At 49.7% G+C, this 19883-nt stretch overlaps 1 protein-coding gene across 2 annotated transcripts in view; it reads left to right on the top strand.

Annotated features, from left to right (window-relative positions):
* LOC146789601 (integrin beta-1-A-like) overlaps nucleotides 1-19883 on the top strand; it is a 319722-nt gene that overhangs the window by 103494 nt on the left and 196345 nt on the right. For both annotated transcript variants that reach the window (XM_085631859.1, XM_085631858.1), the window contains exon 7: nucleotides 12554-12709. In XM_085631859.1, the coding sequence (XP_085487985.1) occupies nucleotides 12554-12709 (156 nt within the window). The remainder of the gene's footprint in view (nucleotides 1-12553; nucleotides 12710-19883) is intronic.

The following is a 19883-nucleotide window of genomic DNA, read 5'->3' as shown; positions in this document are numbered from 1 at the left end:
CAACGGAAAGACCTCCAACTTATCCCAGTTTATGAAAGGCCTGACAAGGTGCCGTACCTGGTAAGTTCGCGTAGAAGCAATGCAAGTTTGTCGTCCGGTTGCCGAACATAGAGTATGATATCGTCCTCGTACAGTGTGAGGAGTAGTGGACCAGTGTTAAACTGCAGGCCCTGATGGCTGTGCCCCTCCTGCAGATGCCGCACCAGGGGATCCAATGCCGGGATGAACAACAGGAAGGAGAGTGGGCACCCCTGATGTCTTCTCAGTGTAAGGAAAAATGCAAAGGTTAAGGTGCCATTGAGGCAAATACGCGCCATAGGTAGTGAGTATAGTAGTTTGACGACTGCTAGGAACCGCTCCTGCGCCCCAAGACAACCCAGTGTGGCGTACAAGAAGGGCCACTCGAGGGAGTCAAAAACCTTTTCCGCATTGAGCAGAATGGCCGCCGCCGGGATCACACGTGATGTTCTGTGCAGTATAGCGAATAATGTATGGAGGTTAAGGGCAGTTGACTTATGGGGGATGAATCCCAACTGGGCAGGTGAGACCATTTGGTCAACAATCAGGGCAAGCTGCATTGCCAGTATCGTAGCTAGAATCTTGTTGTCAAAATTTCAAAGCAAATGTAGTCTATATGTGCCGCATTTCAGTGGGTCTTTACCGGGTTTAGGAAGAAGTATTATAACCATCTTCCTCAGTGTGGGGGGAAGCACTCCCGACTCTACCGCCTCCTGATACATATCTATGAGGTATGGGGCAAGGATCGCTTTGTACTTCTTATAGAAGCATCCTGTGAACCCATCGAGCCCTGGGGCCTTGGAGCCATCCAGTGCATCAATGGTTTCAATTACCTCGTCTTCGGTAAAAGGTTCGGCCAGGAATTCCTGATGCGCTTTTTCAAGCCAGACAAGGGAAATCTCATCCAAATAATCCCTGTATGCCATTGGGTCCCCCACAGCTCTGGATGTGTATAAATTAATATAATAGTTGAGTACCTCCTCGAGGACGCCTACATTGCCGGTTATCCGCGTGCCCTCCTGCCCGTGTAATTCGGCCATATACGTCAGTTTGCGGGTTTGTTGCATCAATCTTGCAATGGTTCTACTCGGCCTTTCCCCCTCCCCATAGCACCTGGCCACTGCATACTTGCCCAAGTAGTGTGCCCCCCACTCTGCTGCCTCACAAAACTCTGCCATAAGGGATGCACGACATTGTAAACTGGGGGGGGGGGGGTGAGAGGGCGGCGTCGCTCTTATCAATTTCCACCAGCTGCATTTCCAGTTGTGCTAGTGTGCGGCGTAGGTCCCTAAGTACTCCAGAGCTCTTGGAGATGCACACTCCCCTGGTGTACACCTTAAAAGCCTCTCATAGGGTGGCCTTCGAGCTCACAGAGCCAACGTTAAGAGTAAAATACTCCAATATCGCATCATGGAGTTCTGACACAAATACGGCGTCCCTCAAGGTCATGTCAGGGAATCTCCATGGTCTTTCAACACCCCCTGCACGCAGGATTCTTAGCTGCATCAGGACGGGGGAGTGGTCCGACAGTGTGCAGGGGAGATGACTGATGGTGCTGACCCACAGAGCCGCCCCTGCGGTGAGGAGCCAGTAATCTTACCGGGTCCATGTGTTGTGCGGGGCGGAGTAGTGAGTGTAACCGTCTTGACTAGGGCAGTGGTATCTCCATGCGTCTACCAACCCATATGCCTCACTAATGTCTGACAGCGAGTGCCTGGCTCTAGGCTTGGGATCTGAAGTGCTTGCTGTGCTGTCTCTCGCTAGGTCGAGGAGTAGGTTGAGGTCTCCACCCAAGCAAACCTGGTCCGCCGCAATGTACTCAATTTGTGCATGAATGGATTTAACCCCTTCAGTTCTCATGACGAGCTCAGCTCGTCATGAGTCACAGTGGAGCTGTGCTCATGACGAGCTGAGCTCGTCATAACTGCCGCGGCTCGCCCATGCACGATTAATTCCCCGCCTGTGTGGGAGAATTAATCAGTGGGCGGGGTCGTGACGAGCTCAGCTCATCATGAGCACAGCTCCACTGTGAGTCATGACGTGCTGAGCTCGTAACAAGCACAGCGACGCCGCGGCCCCCCCCTGCACCGCGGGGGAATTACCCCGCAGGGAAGGGGTTAAAAAGTCAGGATCATCAATATTTGGTGTATAGACATTGACAAGCAATACCCAATGCTCTAATAAACATCCCTGGGCCATCAAATATTGCCCACCTACATCTCTATACACTGCCACCTCCCTAAAGGGTACCAGCCTATGAATCAGTATTGCAACACCCCTGGCATAGAAACTGTAGCCTGCAAAATATCTATGTGCTCCCGAATTAGCGGCCAGAGTGGACCGGGCAGAGGGCTCCAGATGTGTCTCCTGCAGGAAGGCAACGTCCACCTGGTGACGTTGCAAGTAATTGGATACTTGCCTACATTTACGTGCATTATTGAGACCCCTTACATTCCAGGTCATCATTGTAATGTTGGCTTCTGGTTATACCCTGTTAACCATAATCTAAAACAATGTTACATGAATTGCCTATACCTGTGTAGTCACTGCTGCACTGCAAGAGGAAAGTATGAAGGAACCACATTGCGAAAACTTGCTTGAAAGCCCCATAACCCTCCTCCCTCCTCCCATTCCCTGCACCAAACTTCGGGGGAAAACCCGGCCCACAACTACGAAATTCAAGCGTACATGAGAAAAAAGCATTCTACAATACTGTGTCAAACATAGTAAGTGCATCTGCACTAGTGGGGTGGCAACGCCACTCAGTTTCCCTGGTTCTGTTGGCGCCATAGCACCTGTGTGGGTGTAGTATAGTTCACCTCGGGCAGCAGCTACCGCAACATTAACATAGAAGTGAGAAAATACTGAAGCGGCATTGATATATGCAATGGGGCACAGACCTCTGCCCTTGGCAATGGCATGTTCATTTTAACTGGCTGTGAAATGATCCACGCATGCACCAGAGTCAGGGATGTTCTGGGAGTGTTGAGGTGCGGGTGTTCCCCGCTGCCGCCCTGATCTGGAGTAGGCCTGACAAAATTCCTGGGCATGGTGTGGAGAGTCAAAGACACGTGAATGGCCATCCACGTCCACCTTTAAACGGGCAGGGTATATAATCCCATAGCGCAGTCCTAGCTTACGAAGGTTCGCTTTCACCCCTGTATACTTCCACCTGGCTTCCTGCACCATTGCGGTGAAGTCCGGTTATAGGTATATGGATGACCCCTGCCACTCGAGGGTGCCCTTTACTCACACCATCCTCAATGCAGTGTCCCAGTCCTAAAAAATTTAGCAGGCGGGCTATGATTGGTCTTGTCGGGCAGCCTGGGTTGGGGTGCGGTCCAAGGGTATGATGCGCGCATTCCACAATTAAGGTAGAGGTAAAGGACTCCTGTACAAAGAGGTTTGTTAACAGCGTCTCCATGAACCCGTCCAGTCACCCTGTGTTAGTGGACTCGGGTACACCCACTACCTGTATGTTGTTGTGACGCCCCCGTGCCTCCAATCTTCGTTCTTAATGGCGATGGACTCCTGTACAAAGAGGTTTGTTAACAGCGTCTCCATGAACCCGTCCAGTCACCCTGTGTTAGTGGACTCGGGTACACCCACTACCTGTATGTTGTTGTGACGCCCCCGTGCCTCCAATCTTCGTTCTTAATGGCGATGGACTTGAGTACTTTCTTCATACGCTCAAGCTTTTTGGTGGTTTGGACGGAGCCATCCTCCACGTCGGAGATCCTGCCCTCTGCCGTTGTTAAGCACCCTTCCTGCTGGTCAAGCCTGATGCCCATGGTGTCCAGCCTCTTATCTAGGGTATCGAAGCGGGAGTCCAGAGCTTTAAAGCCTGTCCGGAGTTCCATCAACATGGTGTCGGACCTAGCCACTGCGGCCGTTTGTGCTCCACCTCCCTCCGCCATGCGACTTGCTGTGTTTCTGTGCCGCGGACGTGTGTCTTTAAGGTATGTTTTCTTTGTTTGGGGTCCCTCCGGACCATGCCCCAAGCCTGGGTGACAAACTGTGCACCTGTATGGATTAATTATTGCCAACAACACTGCGTTGGTGGAGGTGGGATGCGCCAAAATACGGACTCCGACTACGCCCCTAGAGTCACTGGCGTTAGGCCTGTATCTGCGGTATCTATTTAATGTGTCCCGGTCTGAGAAGTTGCTTATGTCGCAATGCCCCTACTTCAGTTACGGGATATGGGGCTAGAGGGGTGGGGGCCAGGGTCATGCGGTTACCCATCCAGGATTGCGAGAGGCGCGGCAGCGGGGGGTTCTGATTTAGCCCCACAGCTCCAGGTTCAATGACCGGCCCTCAGGCTCACCTGTGGCCCCTGTCACCACGGGGCCTCCGGGGTAGTGTCTGTGGGGCTCACTGGATTTGTAGCTGACAAACTGGGTGCCCCCACCGCCACCGCTTACCTCTCTGCTGTCCAGCCAGGTCAGCCGCGGCATGCTGACCCCACGATCGACTCCCCTTGGCCTGTCTAGAGCGCCCACCGGCTTCACTTCACTCCAGCTCCCGGCTTCTCACATGGCGGCAGGCCCCTCCTCTCGCAGGCCTACCACATCGGTACTGGCGCAATCTGCCTCTACCGCTTCTCATGCACCATCACCATTCTCGTTGTTGTGGCGCACACCGCCCGGGCGGTCGGACGCTGAAGTGTTATGGCGGAGCTCCAAGCCTACGCGGCCATTACGGTAAGCGGCTTGGCCATGCCCCACTCTGCTACTTTCAAAATTTCCCCAGGGCTTCAACAGCTGTTGTACAAATTCGATGCATTTTGTATTGAGAGGGGTTTGGAATTTTACAGCTAGAAAACAAAATTTATGGTATTTAGCTCGGCAGGGCAAAAGAGCTTTGAGACAATTATATCAGTGGGTAGTAATTCAATTGATCAGGTTCCTTACTTTGATTACCTTGGGTAGAGCTTAACGGCAGACTTAAATTGGGTCCACCAACTCTAGAAAACGCGTACAGTATTAATACAACATACAGCTACTGTAGCACAAATCTATAGACAAACAATTTCTAGGAGTGCTGCACCAGCCCTAGAGATTTATAACTTAAAGGCTCTATATGTGGCTTTGTATGGTTCCCAAAATTGGGGATTGTGAATACTAAAATTTTAACATCAGAAAATAAGTGTATTAGATCTCTCCTGGGACTGCCAGTGAGTACGCCAATGACTCCGATATGCTTAGTCTTGGCACATAGACGTATTTCCCAGAACGTTGAGTGTAGGCTCCTGACTTATTGGTATCGACTGTGGACTATGTAGCTTTAAGCCCGTATCAGGTGGGCTTACAAATGTCTCCCGCTTGTGTCCTCAAAATCCTGTGGCTGATCTCGGTAAGATTGCTATTGGGGAAGTTGGGTATGGAAACATTTTGAGCTTCACCTGAAGAAATGTACTCAATCTCTAAATTAGGGCTAAATGAAACACACTGGGAATGTGTAACTACACAAACTATAACAGATTCCAGTGGTTCCTTGACATACACATTTTTGGCTGTAAAACCGTTCCCATTTTATGAGTCAACAATAGATTAAACCACCCCCCATGTCACGCAAACTGTTTACACAGTTTAGGTATAAGACTCTCCCGACAAAAACATTTATTAGTAACTGGCCGAGAGCCATGCCAGGGGGTGATCTTTGCCCTGCTTGTGCAGAGGCCCCGGAAACAATAATGAATGCATATAACGCATATCTTATGTTTTTTGCTCAGCATACCGGTATCAGAGAGCAAAGTGGGTAGCCCCTCTTTGTAGGAAGCTGGGCATTGGTCGGTACAAGGAGGCTTTTAGGATCCTCTGCAAAGACACAAGTATATTAGTGGTTTACTCTATTGCCAGATCCCTTATGTCAGCTTGGATCTGTCGCTGTAAGTGCACCAAAGCTAGCGAATAGCTGGTGCAATCCGATACAGCATGAAGGTGGTTTGTGTTTTGACATACCACAGTCTTTTTTGTGCCTGGAAATAGTGAATCCTCTGCTGGTTATTTCTCATTTATTTCATAAAGGTTGCATTGAGTATGTATATTTAATTGTTGCAAAAAAGAGTCTCCTGCTGTTGATTTCAGCTGATTCTTTTTTTCTATGGTATAATTTGTTTCTCTTTATGTCTCTTTATAGGGTATGGCACACTCTGACCCCACTGTAAATATGATATTTGGGGTCCTAAGCGGGACACGTCATAGCACTTTATTGTTCTGGGGGGTACAGGGGTACGCCCCGTACATACGGGGGCTGGGGGGTACGGGGGTACGCCCCGTACATACGGGGGGCTGGTGGGTACGCTCCGTACATACGGGGGGTTGGGGGGGGTACGGCGCGTACTGGGCACTTGTTTGGACATCTCCATGGATGCTATGGGAGTTCGCTCCGGACGGTCTTTTTTCCATGCAGTTGTACAATCGGACGGATGGGACGGATCGTAATTGCGCATTGGGACTTAAGTTTTCCCATTTGTACGTAAAAATGTCCGGGGACGTGTCGGAGACTTTTCCCGACCCGAAGACGTGTGGGGGAATTTTCCCAATGCGATTCGTATGGACTTTTTCCCATACGAATCGTACTTGGCAGTTTGTACGGCGCTTTTACCATTTGTACGGAAAAAAGTCCAGATTCAATTGGGTTGGGGAAATTTTTTCCAGGATCCTAATCGGCACCATGATGTGCTGAGGAAAACCATCGAAATAAATAGCCAGAGATTACCTGTCTTTTGAAGAAAAAAAAGATGGCACCTAGTACTTCATCAGTTCTGAAACTTCTTGCCGCTAGTCCATTTGTCATAGATTTTATAGGGAACACATCTCCATGAATCCCCAAACTTCCCATAGTACATACCGTGACATTTCTGCGAGGTCCTCTCTTGGTGTTCTGCGCAGTCAGGGGTTACTGGGTAGTATCCTGTGTGGTATTGTCATTTACCACTGTCATCTCTATACTATTGTAATCCAGTTGGATCGCCAGGTTATTTCCTTTGGTTGCTTAACTTTGAAGGTGAAGCAAGGTGAGCTGCCAAGGTGTACTCTGATGCAGCAGGACACAGTAAGCAGCACTCAAACGTTCTTCAGTCTGTGCCATGATATGAAAAAATAGGACCTAATCGTGCAGTGAAAAGTCCAGTTAAAACAAGGAGGTGCACAAAAAACCAGAACGTGCTATCATGGTCTTGAGCAGGAATATGGCCCCAAATATTTTTAAGCCATTCACTCACTAGACTTTAAGTAACATATCTGATAGGGACATCAAGCCAAAGTTTCCTTACCTTTGAACTTCCAGATGTCAGGCTGGATCTGGAAGATTTTGCGCAGCAGTACTCCTGTGCGCTGGTAGGTGGCGTTGGTCGACTGTGTGACGTTGTGTTTGTCATCGTCGTGACATCCACATCGTCAATATAACCGCCACTCTGGCACGCTGACGTCAGTTAATTTCTTTCCGCACCAGTCAGCGCAGATCTGTCGAAGAGAGCTTAACCCCTGTTATATCTTGACAGACTTTTCAACCTTTTTGTCGACTCCTTTTGGTGTGCTATGGATATCTGCCGAGAAGAACTCGGGGTTCAAGCCGTGCGGTGCCTGTCACCGTGCCATGCCGGTCACGGACCTCCACTTGATATGTCTTTGGTGCCTGGAGCGCGACCACGACACAAAGTCGTGCTCCGATTGCCTGGTCATGGTGCCGAAGGCTTTGACAGAGCAGCCCATCGGAAATCGCCCCGTCAATCTTGATCCTGGTTGAGAGGAGGTCCAAGCACGCACTGCTCCAGAGGATCGAAGTCCTTTTCCTTCAGGTCATCACGGTCAGGTAAGAGGCATCACAAAAAACACAAGAAGTCAAAGTGTGCTCCGACTTTGCCCCGTCCGTCGCGCAGACAGAGGAACCTCGGCAGTCGAGGCCCCGCTCCATGGAGCGGGTGCCTGAGTCGGCTCCGCATTTCCCTCCCTTCCCGGGGCCGGGAGTGAGCCCCACTCAACTTAAGGAGTTTTATGACGCCATGTTTGGGCGGCCTGACCCTGCCGACGAACCAGCAAGCCCCGCAGGCTCAGATGGCGGAGTCCCCATGGGTTCCACACCTTTTGCTCTGGCACAACGGCCTCCTACTGGACCCGTCACCAGTCGCACCTCCACAGCGACCTTCCCTGGCACTGCATCCGCCGCCGAGGTCCTCGGGCACCGGCGACCCCTCCCCAATCCTCATTCGTGACAACACGGGTCCTGTCTGGCATCCACCGACACCAAGATTGGCACCAACAGAACCGTAGGGCTCCATGCTGTTCAACCTGCCCTATTGTGATCGGTAAGGAATGGATTTAGAAGATTAGGAGAGGGGGCAGGATCCCTTAGAAATCTGGCAACCTCAAGACATTAACTAGTATGAGGAACTGGGTGATGCCAGTGGCCTGGACACTTCCCTAGATTCTGGCATGCTGTCTCCCTCTAACCTGGTAACGTAGGGGGGTGGTGCGTTGGGCTGCGAGGGTCCTGGGCCTACAGTGGCAGTCAAGACTAACGTCCTGCAGCCTGGTATCCACTTCAGAACCCTTGCTGCCTTTCATTGAGGCCTTGACTGACATTCTTCTGGGCACGAGGTCCAAGCCCAGCACTGGGGCTTCTGTGAACAGAACGGTTGACCGCCGCCATTGCCTTGAACCAGGTGACCCAGCTTTCCTCACCGTCCACCCCACCTCACAAAGCTTGGTGGTTCAACACACCAAGAATCCAAGAAACTAGAAAGCTTTGGAAAGAAAATGTTCTCTTCCGCCAGTCTTGCATTGCGGTCGGTGAACACCGCATGCCTTTTGAGCCGTTATTCCCATTCAATATGGGACAAGGTTGCGCAGATGCTGACCAGAGTCTCAGAGGAGGACCGGATTCTGCTCTTCCAGGCTATTGCAGACTGGAGAGATGCAGCGAAGTTCACCATCCGATGTGGCTGCAACACTTTTCGACGTAAGTGGAGCTCAGGCCTCCTGTACACCTTTCTGCCCATACCACTCCTGCCCATAGTGTTCAAAAAGATCAGGAGCAACCGGGCACAAGTCGTTCTTGTGGCTCCGAACTGGGCATCTGGGCATGGAGAGTCCTGTATTCCAAGCTTCTGGCAATGAGCATCGATGCTCCGACCAGGCTGCCCGTTTGGGAGGATCGTCTGTCGCAGCAGCAGGGGAGGGTACTACACACGAGCCTGTCAACACTCCAACTCCTTGCATGGTGATTGAGCAGCGACAGTTGACAGCTTTTGACCTTCGTCCAGAAGTCTGCAAAGTTATACTGGCAGCCAGGGGTCCCTTCACGAAATCGGTCTACGCCTGCCGATGGAACAAATTTCAAAAATATTGCACAGAAAGGTCTATTGACCCCTAGTCTGCCTCTCTGTCAGATGTTCTCCTGTTTATTCTTTCTTTGGCACAGTGGGGCTCTGCTTTAGGCACCTTGAAGGGCTACCTTTCAGCCCTGTCAGCTTTTCTCCGGCTGCCAGATCAGCCTTCACTTTTTAAATCCCCTCTGGTGCAGAAATTTTTGAAGGGATTAACCCACTTATTTCCGCCTTCTCCTTTTCTTATGCCACAGTGGGACCTTAATTAGGTCCTTACTTTCTTGATGTGTGCCCCGTTTGAGCCGCTGCACAACTGCCCTCTATGGTTGCTCACTATCAAAACAACTTTTTTGATGGCATTTACCACTGCCAGGAGGGTGAGCGAACTGCAGGCACTGTCATCATAGCCTCCTTACCTGACCGTCTTTCCAGAAAAAGTGGTGCTCCGAACTAGGGCATTTTTTCTTCCCAAGTTTGTAACACCCTTCCATCTGGAACAGTCTGTTACTCTGCTCACTTTCTATGCACCTCCGCACCCTTCTAAAGAAGAGGAGCGTCTCCACCGTCTGAACCCAAAAACAGTGTTATCGTTCTACCTTGATCGCACCAAAGAGTTCCGGGTGGATGTCCAACTCTTTATAGGGTACGTGGGAGCAAAGAAAGGATGTGCTGTCCAAAAGAGGAACATCTCACGGTGGATTAGCCTCAGTATTAAATTATGTTACACCTTGGCAAAGAAGCAGCCTCCGGAAGGCCTTGGGGTCCATTCCACCAGGGCGAAGGCAGCCACCACAGCCCTCCAGCTTGGTGTTCCCATTACTGATGAGGTGCAGCCGGCATGGGTCGTGGCTGGGAGGGTGGACAGGGGGTCGCGGGTATGTCTCGCGGGGTGAGTGGGCATAGTAAAAAAAAATAATAATAACTTTCCTTGCTACCCGGGTCCCAAGTCGCTCCTGCTCTCCTGGAACTCGAGGAACAGGAATCAGGTCCCACTGACCAATCACAACGCTGCAATGCAGCATTGTGATGGGTAAGCACCCAGGCTCCCTGAAAATTCACAACGCTGCGGTGCAGCGTTGTAATTGGTCTAAGTGTCCTGGTTCAACGCACAGCCAGGGAATGGTGTCCAGGGCATGTTCTCCATGCAAGCTGCAATGGAGCATGCATGGAGAATGAGGAAAGGGGGTATGACTGGTTTGGGTGACCCGAGAGGGCAGATCAAACAGTTATTGCACACTTTGGAGTGGGCAAACCACTCCTACCCTGCCCTGCTCCATGAGCAGAGCAGCCCGATCACCCACCCGCCCGCAAAGAGGCAGGAAACATAAAATGAATAACTGAAAGTTATCATTTATGTTTCTGCTTCTCGCACTGCTTGAAAGCAGTGGGGCGATGCTCCTCCACCATAGCCTAGGAGCCACCCCTGGTACTGATATCTGATAAGGAGCCACATGGGCGTCTCTGTACACGTTCGCCAGACAACATTGCCTGGATTCTCAGATTTGCTGAGAGGGCCTGTTTAGCCGCTCTGTCCTGAAGGATTTCCAGGCTTAAAACTTTTCTGCAGTCCCACCTCCGGGGAAGGTATTGCTTGGGTATCTGTTCAAAGGTAAGGAATCTGCGACTAGATGTCTCTATCAGATGGATAAGTTACTTACCTTCAGTAATGTCTTATCTGATATATACATGATCTAGCCGCAGATTCCTTACTGGCCCACCCATCCTTCCTACAATGCTGTTCAGTTTTTAGTGTCAGGGCTGTTCTGCTTTACGGCCTTTACTGTCTTTTTTAACACACCATGGTCAGTTACTTCATGGCTCAGTGCTTCTGGCGTGCAAAGTCATGAAAAGTACTGATGTCAGGGCGCCGGTGTGGAGGTTATATTGATGACGCGGACGTCACAACAACGACGAACACGATGCCGACAACATCATGCTGAGTCGACCGATTCCACCTACTGGCACGCAGGGTTACTGCAACGAAAAATCTTCTGGATCCATTCTGACGCCTGGAAGTTCAAAGGTAAGGAATATGCAGCTAGATCATGTCTCTACCGGATAAGGCATTACCGAAGGTAAGTAACTTGTCCGACATACATTGCCAATCAAATTTTATCCTTTGAATCAATGTTTGTGAAATCTTAGTTATTGTTTAGTATTATTTTACTTCAGCTTAACTTAAGGAGTGACAGCAAGGTGGATATAAACAACTGTCCCAGCATTTATGTCCTACAGATCATGGGGCAAGCCTGCCCAAACAAAGGCAGTAAAATGAGAAAGACTTACAAAGGAATCTGGCAACATATGTCTGGACAGGATGGTAGTTGAGGGTATTTCTCAAAGCTTGAGACATTTAAGGATTCATATATGTAGTAAAAGGTTAATGTTCCCAGTCTGATTCTACCTGGTATGTGTCAGTGCAGAGAATATCTTCCAATAAAGGCCTGTAAGCTCATCTTTAGATTGCTTAAATCATGCAGTGTCCCTGCTTGTTTTTTTTTAATTGAAAGATGGTTTTGTTGTACCGTGGATTGAACCAGATTCGCAAACAGACATTTTGATTGAGTCAGGTGCAATAATTCACACTTTCTATGGTATGTGGTTAGTTCTCGATGACTGAAAGCATGCTACATTCACATTGTTCATCCTCATCAAACTGTATTCCTTTTTGTTGAAGGGAACATCTTATTCCAGTTTGTGGTGCTGCAATAAATCAGCACTGTACATGTTCATAAAAGGTTAGCATTTGTCTGTCCAGTGTATGTCAGAAGGACAAAGTGATGTGCTTGGATTTAGACACACAGTTTGAGAACTTTGTCACCAACAGCATATCAAGCTCTTCATCTCGTCTTTAACAAACTGCCTGGGTTAATAAAGGAACAGATTTTCTGAACCTGTGATTGGCAGCATCCTTAAGCCTAGGCGTTCAGGAGAAATCGACTAGATTTGCACAACTATAACGGAAAACATACGAAGTGCGAGGCAACTATTTCACACCTCATACGAGTGGAAGCTCAGACTGGAGTTTGAAGTTGTCTGGCTTGTTTTGGTAAAACATTTATAGTGCATAATATTTTGTTTGCAGTAAACTGAATTTACTTGCTTTGAGCAATTCTTTCCTTAGTTATACTTTTTATCATTTCTTTGATAAGTATTTGTTCATTATTTCCACAAAACTTAAACATTTACTTATTTTCTTCATAGGAACAAATCGGTTGGAGAAATGTTACTCGTTTGTTGGTATTTTCCACTGATGCTGGTTTTCATTTTGATCACGATGAAAAACTTCGTGGAATTGCTTTACCTAATGATAGCAGATGTCACCTGGAAAACAACATGCATACAATGAGCCATTATTACGTGAGTGATGCCCTGGATTTTATATTCTTAGTTGACCTGAGTAACTGAGACAAGAGCAGAGGCATTATGTAAACTGCATATGTTGGCTAATTTATTTAATGCTGAAGCATAACTTCAACAGTGGTGTTAGAACTTTATTGAGCTATCTAGTACATTAATAGTGTGAGGGTCTGTTGTTTCAAATCAAATGGAAGACCTTCAAATTACGTACAAATCTCGAATGGCCTGCTTACCAGTTGAGTTCTACTTAAACTGATTGGTTCCTTCCCCCTGTTGTTTCACAATCACCGCTTGCAAAATTATAGGTCTTCCTGTACATGTTTTTGTTTCCATATTCAACTAGAGTTTACCTTACAAGTGACTCTACCCTTGAAGGTGCTCTGTGTGTACTGTCATGGAGCGGTAGAGGGGATACATTCTGTCTTGTAATTTGCATCATGAGGTGTACCTTTTTTGATATCTCCTGGGCAACCCCCCTCCATAAGTTTGAGGTTCAGGGGCCGAGTGGATGTAAGTTGATTTCTGGTTGTAGGCCCCATAGTTGAGATACCATAGTGGGTCTCTTCAAAGGAGCATGAGGACGAGTGCGAACAAGATGGTCCCGTAGACTGTGACCTCTTTTATGTGCAAACTTTAGTTTCTCTTCCATTACATAACTTGCATTTCTCATATCATGTTGCACTGCTCACTAATGGTGAGATGAAAATTGGTTTCTAGGACAATGTATCCAGAGAACCGCGATCGTTATCTTTTCTCAATGATTCATTGTAGGTGCTTTTCTTTATCCTATAGGTACCCAGGAAATGTGTTAAGTCAATAACTTGCACGAGTAAATAGACTCATTTAAAAAAGTGTTTATTTATACACTGAGTATAGGATATTGTCCCAGTACTTGGGAACATAAGGGACAGGTCCTAAGGAAAGCCACAAGACCCACCGTGGGCCTAGTTGGCTGAAACAGGGGACCGTGACTGTTTGGCAAAGCAGCGGATCATTAACTTGCCTCCAGTTAACCTCCTTTTTTGTTTTTAATCGTACCCAAATTCCCAGAAACATTATAAAATTATGTTGGGATAGTTGAAGTAATTTTAAATACCTCACTCAGATCCCACTGACAGTTTCACTTAGATGTGCACCCTTTCCAAGGAGGATAAGTCTACTCAGTCACACTAGGAGGCCCATTAGGATGGCGGCCGGATTTCCGTCCACCCGCCAACCTAGCGGTGCTGGGACCGGCCGCCAGTGGCGCGGCGGTCCCGCACTGGCAATTAGGATGCAACCGCCACCGTGGCGGTGGCATCCTCCATTCCCAGCATTGTGGCGGGCGGTGCTGTGAGCACTGCCCGCCACAATGCTGGGAATGCACTGCGTGCATTCTCATGCACAAGGTGACAGGCACCGCGAGGTGCCTGCCACCATGTCCATGACAATGCAGGGGGGTACCATAGATACCCCCCCTGTGCACCCTCCACCCCCCCAATACCCTGGGGGCCCGCAACCGGCCCCCGGAAGAGAATTCCACATGCCTTTCCGTGGCGGCAATGCCGCCACGGAAAGGCATGTTGCTGCACCCATGCTAATATGGATGGCGGTGTCTAGCAGACACCGCCACCATATTAAACCCTTTTCCGCCCGGTCGACTTGTCGACCGGGCGTAAAAGAGGCGGACGGTCTTCCCGTCCGCCGCAGTACCCCCGCCATACTAATGTGGCGGGGGTAAATGTGTGGCGGGCGGGGAAGGATGTAGGGCGGATCACCTCCGCCATGCAGGCGGAGGCGACCCGCCCTACATCCTAATGGGCCTCTAGGTGTCTTGAGTATCGACCCACTGGTGAAACATGCCACTGGTGAACTCTAATAGGTAAGGGTCTCTTTCAAAAACAAACTAAGGAATTCCTGGTTTGGGAAGGAGTTATTGGGATTACAGTCCACTTTGATTTTCCATTTACTGCTGCACGTTGAGTGGTTACACCCTTAATACATCTACTCCGCCCCCTTTTGATTCTTATTAGCAATTCTATTCAGCCATGTTTTCTGTATTGGTGTCTAATTTCCCCTATAGAAATTACATGCTTTACTGGTAAGGGGCACCCTTCTCCCTCACCTAGTCAACTACTACCTTGCCTTAAATCCACCCCAGTCCATCAGTTGGTTCTGAAGGATTTGCAGCAACATTAGACATGTGGCGCTGCTGCACCTCCAGCAATTAATCTGTGAGGTGTCATCACTGTAAGTGACAAAGTGGGTCTATAATGGTATCTCTGTCTGTTCCTATAGAGCCTGGTTTTGGAGCACATCAAGTTTTTGGGCAAAACATTTCATATCTTTTCAGCTTTGCAGCCATGTTTCCATCAAAAACGTAAGGATTTAAGCACTTTTTAAATTGTAGGCCTTTTTTCTTGTGGTGTTTAACTTATATAGTGCTTCATACACTTCATGGGGTTTCAAAGAGCTCCAGTTTGCATAGAGATCAAGGGCACCCTTTCAGAGTTCAGGGTTGTTTGTAGTTAGATGTGTATAAAGGAGACCCTGTGTGAAGTGCTTCAAATCTGGAGCCATACTAAAACAGGGTGAAGTGATGGCGCTAAGCATAACGATTTGAACGATAGTGTCAGAATAGACGCTTTGCCAATGCAGATACCTGTGTTTCCATTTAAGACTTAATAAAAATTTAGTGGTTATGAATGTGGGAACAGCCATGTTTGTAGTGCTCTCCAAAATTCAGGGTTGTTATAAATTTATTTTTATTGCAGGCAGGCAATTCCATATCATAGTCATTTAAACTGAGAAGGGGTTTTGGCCAGCACAAGATTTATTGAAGAAAGGAGGTGAGAGGCTGAAATAGAGCCAGTCTAGTTTTCAGAGTTCTGGATTGTTAGTAGGTACAGAAGTGTTTTTCTGAAGGCATGGATGACCTGAGCCGTGATTTGCACGATGAATTAGGCATACTGTGTTACAAGTGATATATCTAGCCACAAGTAACCAGGAGTACAGGCGAGATGTGAGACCTGCTATTAGTTCTCCAGCATTAATCTTAAATACAGCCATATGCTTGAATCATTCCCGCCATCAGATTGGGAATACTCTGTGACTTTAAATAGCAGTAACCAGTGTTAAAATGTTGTTAGTTCTCAACAACTGTGTTAGTTTAGTAACATTTCCATCTCACTTGAAAAAACCCGAACTTCACCCAATGAGGTGGAAAGTGATGCGCTCTCCACCCACCATCCTCCCCAAGAAACCACCATATCTCAGATTTCTACTGAGTGGTCTGTGTGTGAGTTCCTGAGACAAGCTCAGCTCCATCTTGTCTTTGACCTTACATTGATTACACTTTCAACCTTAACTTCGATTTTTTCATACTGTGAGTTGTTTTAAGGGGATATCTGGCATTTTCACCTCAGTCTACTGTCACCAAGTGGTACTATAGATGAGGCAAAAGAGAACAGATCTATCCTAGTCCTGCACAGTCTGTAGACAAAAGATGTATACTGGTGAGCCTTATGATCGGTGCATTTATTACCTTATCCCTCTCATGAAGTGTCTCACTGTGACATCTTTAAGGACTAGCCTTCAAAGACTCCTAAGGACCTAGAAAGGATGTGGAGTCTGTGGGGGCGCTAGAGGGCGCACACGCAAGATGGCCGCACAAATGTGAGGCTCTGGCAGCCCGGTGATTCAATTAGTCATGTATCCTGCTCAAATGGATACCTGCCTGCCAAGGAACGTGGGTTTCAGACGCGTCTAGGCCCACTGAAGACTCGCTGTGAACCACGGAGCTGAGGGGCGAACTCTGCCTCTGCACGGACCACTCGAACATTTGACCGGGCGCACGGACGGAGCTGCGCGGTGCCCAGGAGCGGCCTCGCCTGCCACGCGAGACAGTGGTCGTACATGCGGAGCCCAGGCCCGGAGGTGCGGATCGGCCAGCGCCTGGGGGATCGATGCGGGGTGCGATGTGAGGCGGCCTACCTTGAGGTGAGTCTCTCTGCTGGCTGCAGCATCGGCGGGGGAGGCATCGACCTGCGCTGTGGCGAGGGCGGAGAGGCCTGCTGAGAAGTTGTGTGGGGCGCCGGGAGAGGACGAGGCCCGGAGGACCGCCGGAGGCGGATGGAGCTTGGAGCCCAGACGTGCGCTGTTTGCCCCCCTCGTGATACACGGGTGGTGAATATTGTGCCATTACCTGAACTGGCGTAGGGCCCCGGAGGGCGAATCGAGCCTCGGTGCAAACCCGCGAGGAGGTGGAGGGAGGCGACGGGTGCTGCTGGGGGGCGGCCCGCCGGGCCGGTGTGGCCCTTGGGCCTTTCGCGGTGCCCTCATATTGCAATTTGTGGCCCGCCGCGCCCCGCCACCAATTCTGCAGACCACCAGTGGCCCCTAGCACAGCAGGGGAGAGGGGACCTCGGATCCCACGCTGCACAGAGGCGCGCGCGCCACACTGGAACTGAACTTTGGTATACCCCCCCAGGCACGGCGGGGGGTGTTCTGAAGCCGACTGGGCTGGTGACTTCTGTGGGTCCTGCGGCCTCACTAATCTCTGGGCATATACAGGCATAGCGAAACCTGGCTGCGGGTCTTGTGGGGACGAAGCTCCTGGTGGCATAGCTCTCTCCCTGGAAGCAGCGCGCAGAGCGGGGTAGATCAGGAGCCTGGAGCTGGCACGGCTGGTGTTGCAGGAGGGAGGAAGCGGAGGCCCCGTGGTGGTGCTGGGGTGGTCCCCCTGGTGCTTGGTGAAGTGAGCGTGGGGTGCGGTGAGGAGCGCGGCCGCGCCCAGCAGACGGAGGACGGTGTGTGCTGACAGATTGGTGGTGCATTCCATCGCTGCCGTTCCCTACAATAATGGGCAAATCGGACACCAAGCAGCCTAAGCTGAATTTTGAAGCGGCGATGAAAACCCCGCGAGATCTGCCGGATGAACGCGACAGTGACAGAGAGACCGAGGGACCGAGGCCCGGGAGGGGGCGGCGCCACCCAATTTGGATGTGTAGAGTATACTGCAGGAGGTACGGCAGGGCTTCGCCACCATCGTCGATAAAGTGGACAGAATGTCGACCCGCATGGACGCCATAGCACATAAATTGGAGGGGCATGATGACCGCATAAAGGAGGCGGAGCAGCGTATCTCCGACGCAGAGGACACGACGTCCAGCCACACGACGCAGCTGGCCCACATGGATAAGCTTCGTAAGCTTATCGCTGCAAAAAATGAGGATTTGGAAGCGCACAGTAGGCGCAACAATATTCGCGTGATGGGTATTCCCGAGTCCACCAACACAGGGAAAATGGAGGAGTATGTAGAGAAAATGCTGTTATCTGCAATCGAAGTCGAGTCCCTGTTCAACCAGTTTATTGTAGAACGGGCTCACCGATCCCTGGGGCCTCGCCCCCCACCTGGCGGCATACCGAGGCCCATCATAGCGCGATTATTGAATTATAGAGACAGAGATACAGCCGGGAGGGTAGCAAGAAATAGACAGACTCTGACTTTTGAAGGGAATGCGTTTACCATCTACCCGGATTTTACACCAATGGTTCAGGAGGAGCGGCGCAAGTTTGTGGAAGTGAAGGGTAAGCTGCGGAAGGCACAAATAGACTATGCGCTACTCTATCCTGCGTGGCTCCGTGTCACTCACCAAGGTAAACAACACTTTTTCACTAAGCCACAGCAGGTGGAGGACTTCCTCAGGAGACTCAAGCGTGGGAGTCACACAGAGGGAAGGGGGGAGACGCCGCGACGGTCTCTGCCGCCCGGAGCCGGAGAGGCCTAGAGGGAACATTGGCTCCTAGGACACACTTGTGCAGAGCGAGATATGTACGGTACAATAGGGAGAGGATTCACAGGCAGAGACATGAATCTTTTGCTGATATTCAGGCAGGGACTCTTTTCCTTCTTTTTGAGCAATAATAACGATACACCAGGCGCCCTCCACCTGCACGAGCCCTGAATGATGGCCAGCGATGGGCTCTGCGGGAGGGAGTACCTGTGCCACCATCTAACAACGACCCCCTGCGGGTGTACCCCGAGGAATGTACATTGCAGGATGTATGTGGGGGTGTTAGTGTTAATTTTGTATGCATGGAGTTTAGGGGGGAGCGGGCGGGTGAGGTTGCTTCAGTGGGTGGGGGAGGGTAAGAATTGGTTGTATTGGGCTATTTGTTCGATAATCTCTACACAGAATCCCTATTTAGAAGACTTAGAGATGTCACTTGTTGGATTGAGCTGTGAGTCTGCTATACAATGTCAGAGATTGGAATATAATTGTGAACAGAGCATAGAGGACTATTTGGATGATGTGGTACCAGAAGAGAGAGAATGTCTCGAAACATGATGGATTGTGACTTCGGAATGTTAAATGTCATCACATGGAATATCAGAGGCATGGGAGACCCTAGGAAGAAAAGACAAATATTAGCATACTTAGACAGGCACAAAGTGCACATTGCCATGTTGCAGGAAACGCACCTCGCTCCCCAGCGTCCGAGCAACTTTGCGCTTCGATGGGTGGAGTATAGGATTTTCTCCTCCTATTCCACATATGCAAGAGGGACGGCAATCCTTATTAAAAAAACAGGTGCCGTTTCAATTAGCTGGAACCGCTTGTGACCCGCAGGGACGATATTGTTTGGCGTGGGGAAGATTGGGTCCGGTCTCGGTCACACTCGCATGCTGTTATGGTCCGAATGTGGATGCACCAGATTTTTTCACTTCACTATGGGCCAAAATATTTGACATAGGTTCCAGTCACATAATCTGGGGAGGGGACTTTAATGTAGTGCGCGATCCTAGTCTGGATAGATCTCATTCTGCGCCTCATCATTATTACTAAGGACACCATGGAAGCCTATCACCTAGTCGATGCTTGGCGGCACACTCATCCGCATGCCAGGGAGGGGACGCATTACACAACACAGGCTGCGTCATGGGCACGGCTGGACAATTGGCTGGTATCTATGGGTGTGGGTCCAGCGATAGTACAAGTGCAACATTTGGCTCGAACTTACTCGGATCACGCCCCTCTTAAGCTCACAATGGCCTCGTCGGCATTTTATGTTCCTCGCGGGGCTTTGCGCATGCACGCTCCCATCTTGCTGGACACAGTTTTCCAGACTGAACTGCGAGACGAGATAAAGGACTTTTTTGTTCGGAACAAAGTCTCAGTGGATAGTGTGGAGA

This window comes from Triturus cristatus, chromosome 10 (assembly GCF_964204655.1).
Source record: "Triturus cristatus chromosome 10, aTriCri1.1, whole genome shotgun sequence".
NCBI classification, from domain to species: domain Eukaryota; kingdom Metazoa; phylum Chordata; class Amphibia; order Caudata; family Salamandridae; genus Triturus; species Triturus cristatus.
The sequence above is the reverse complement of the archived record's forward strand: the minus strand, read 5'-3'. Positions and strand labels throughout refer to the sequence as shown.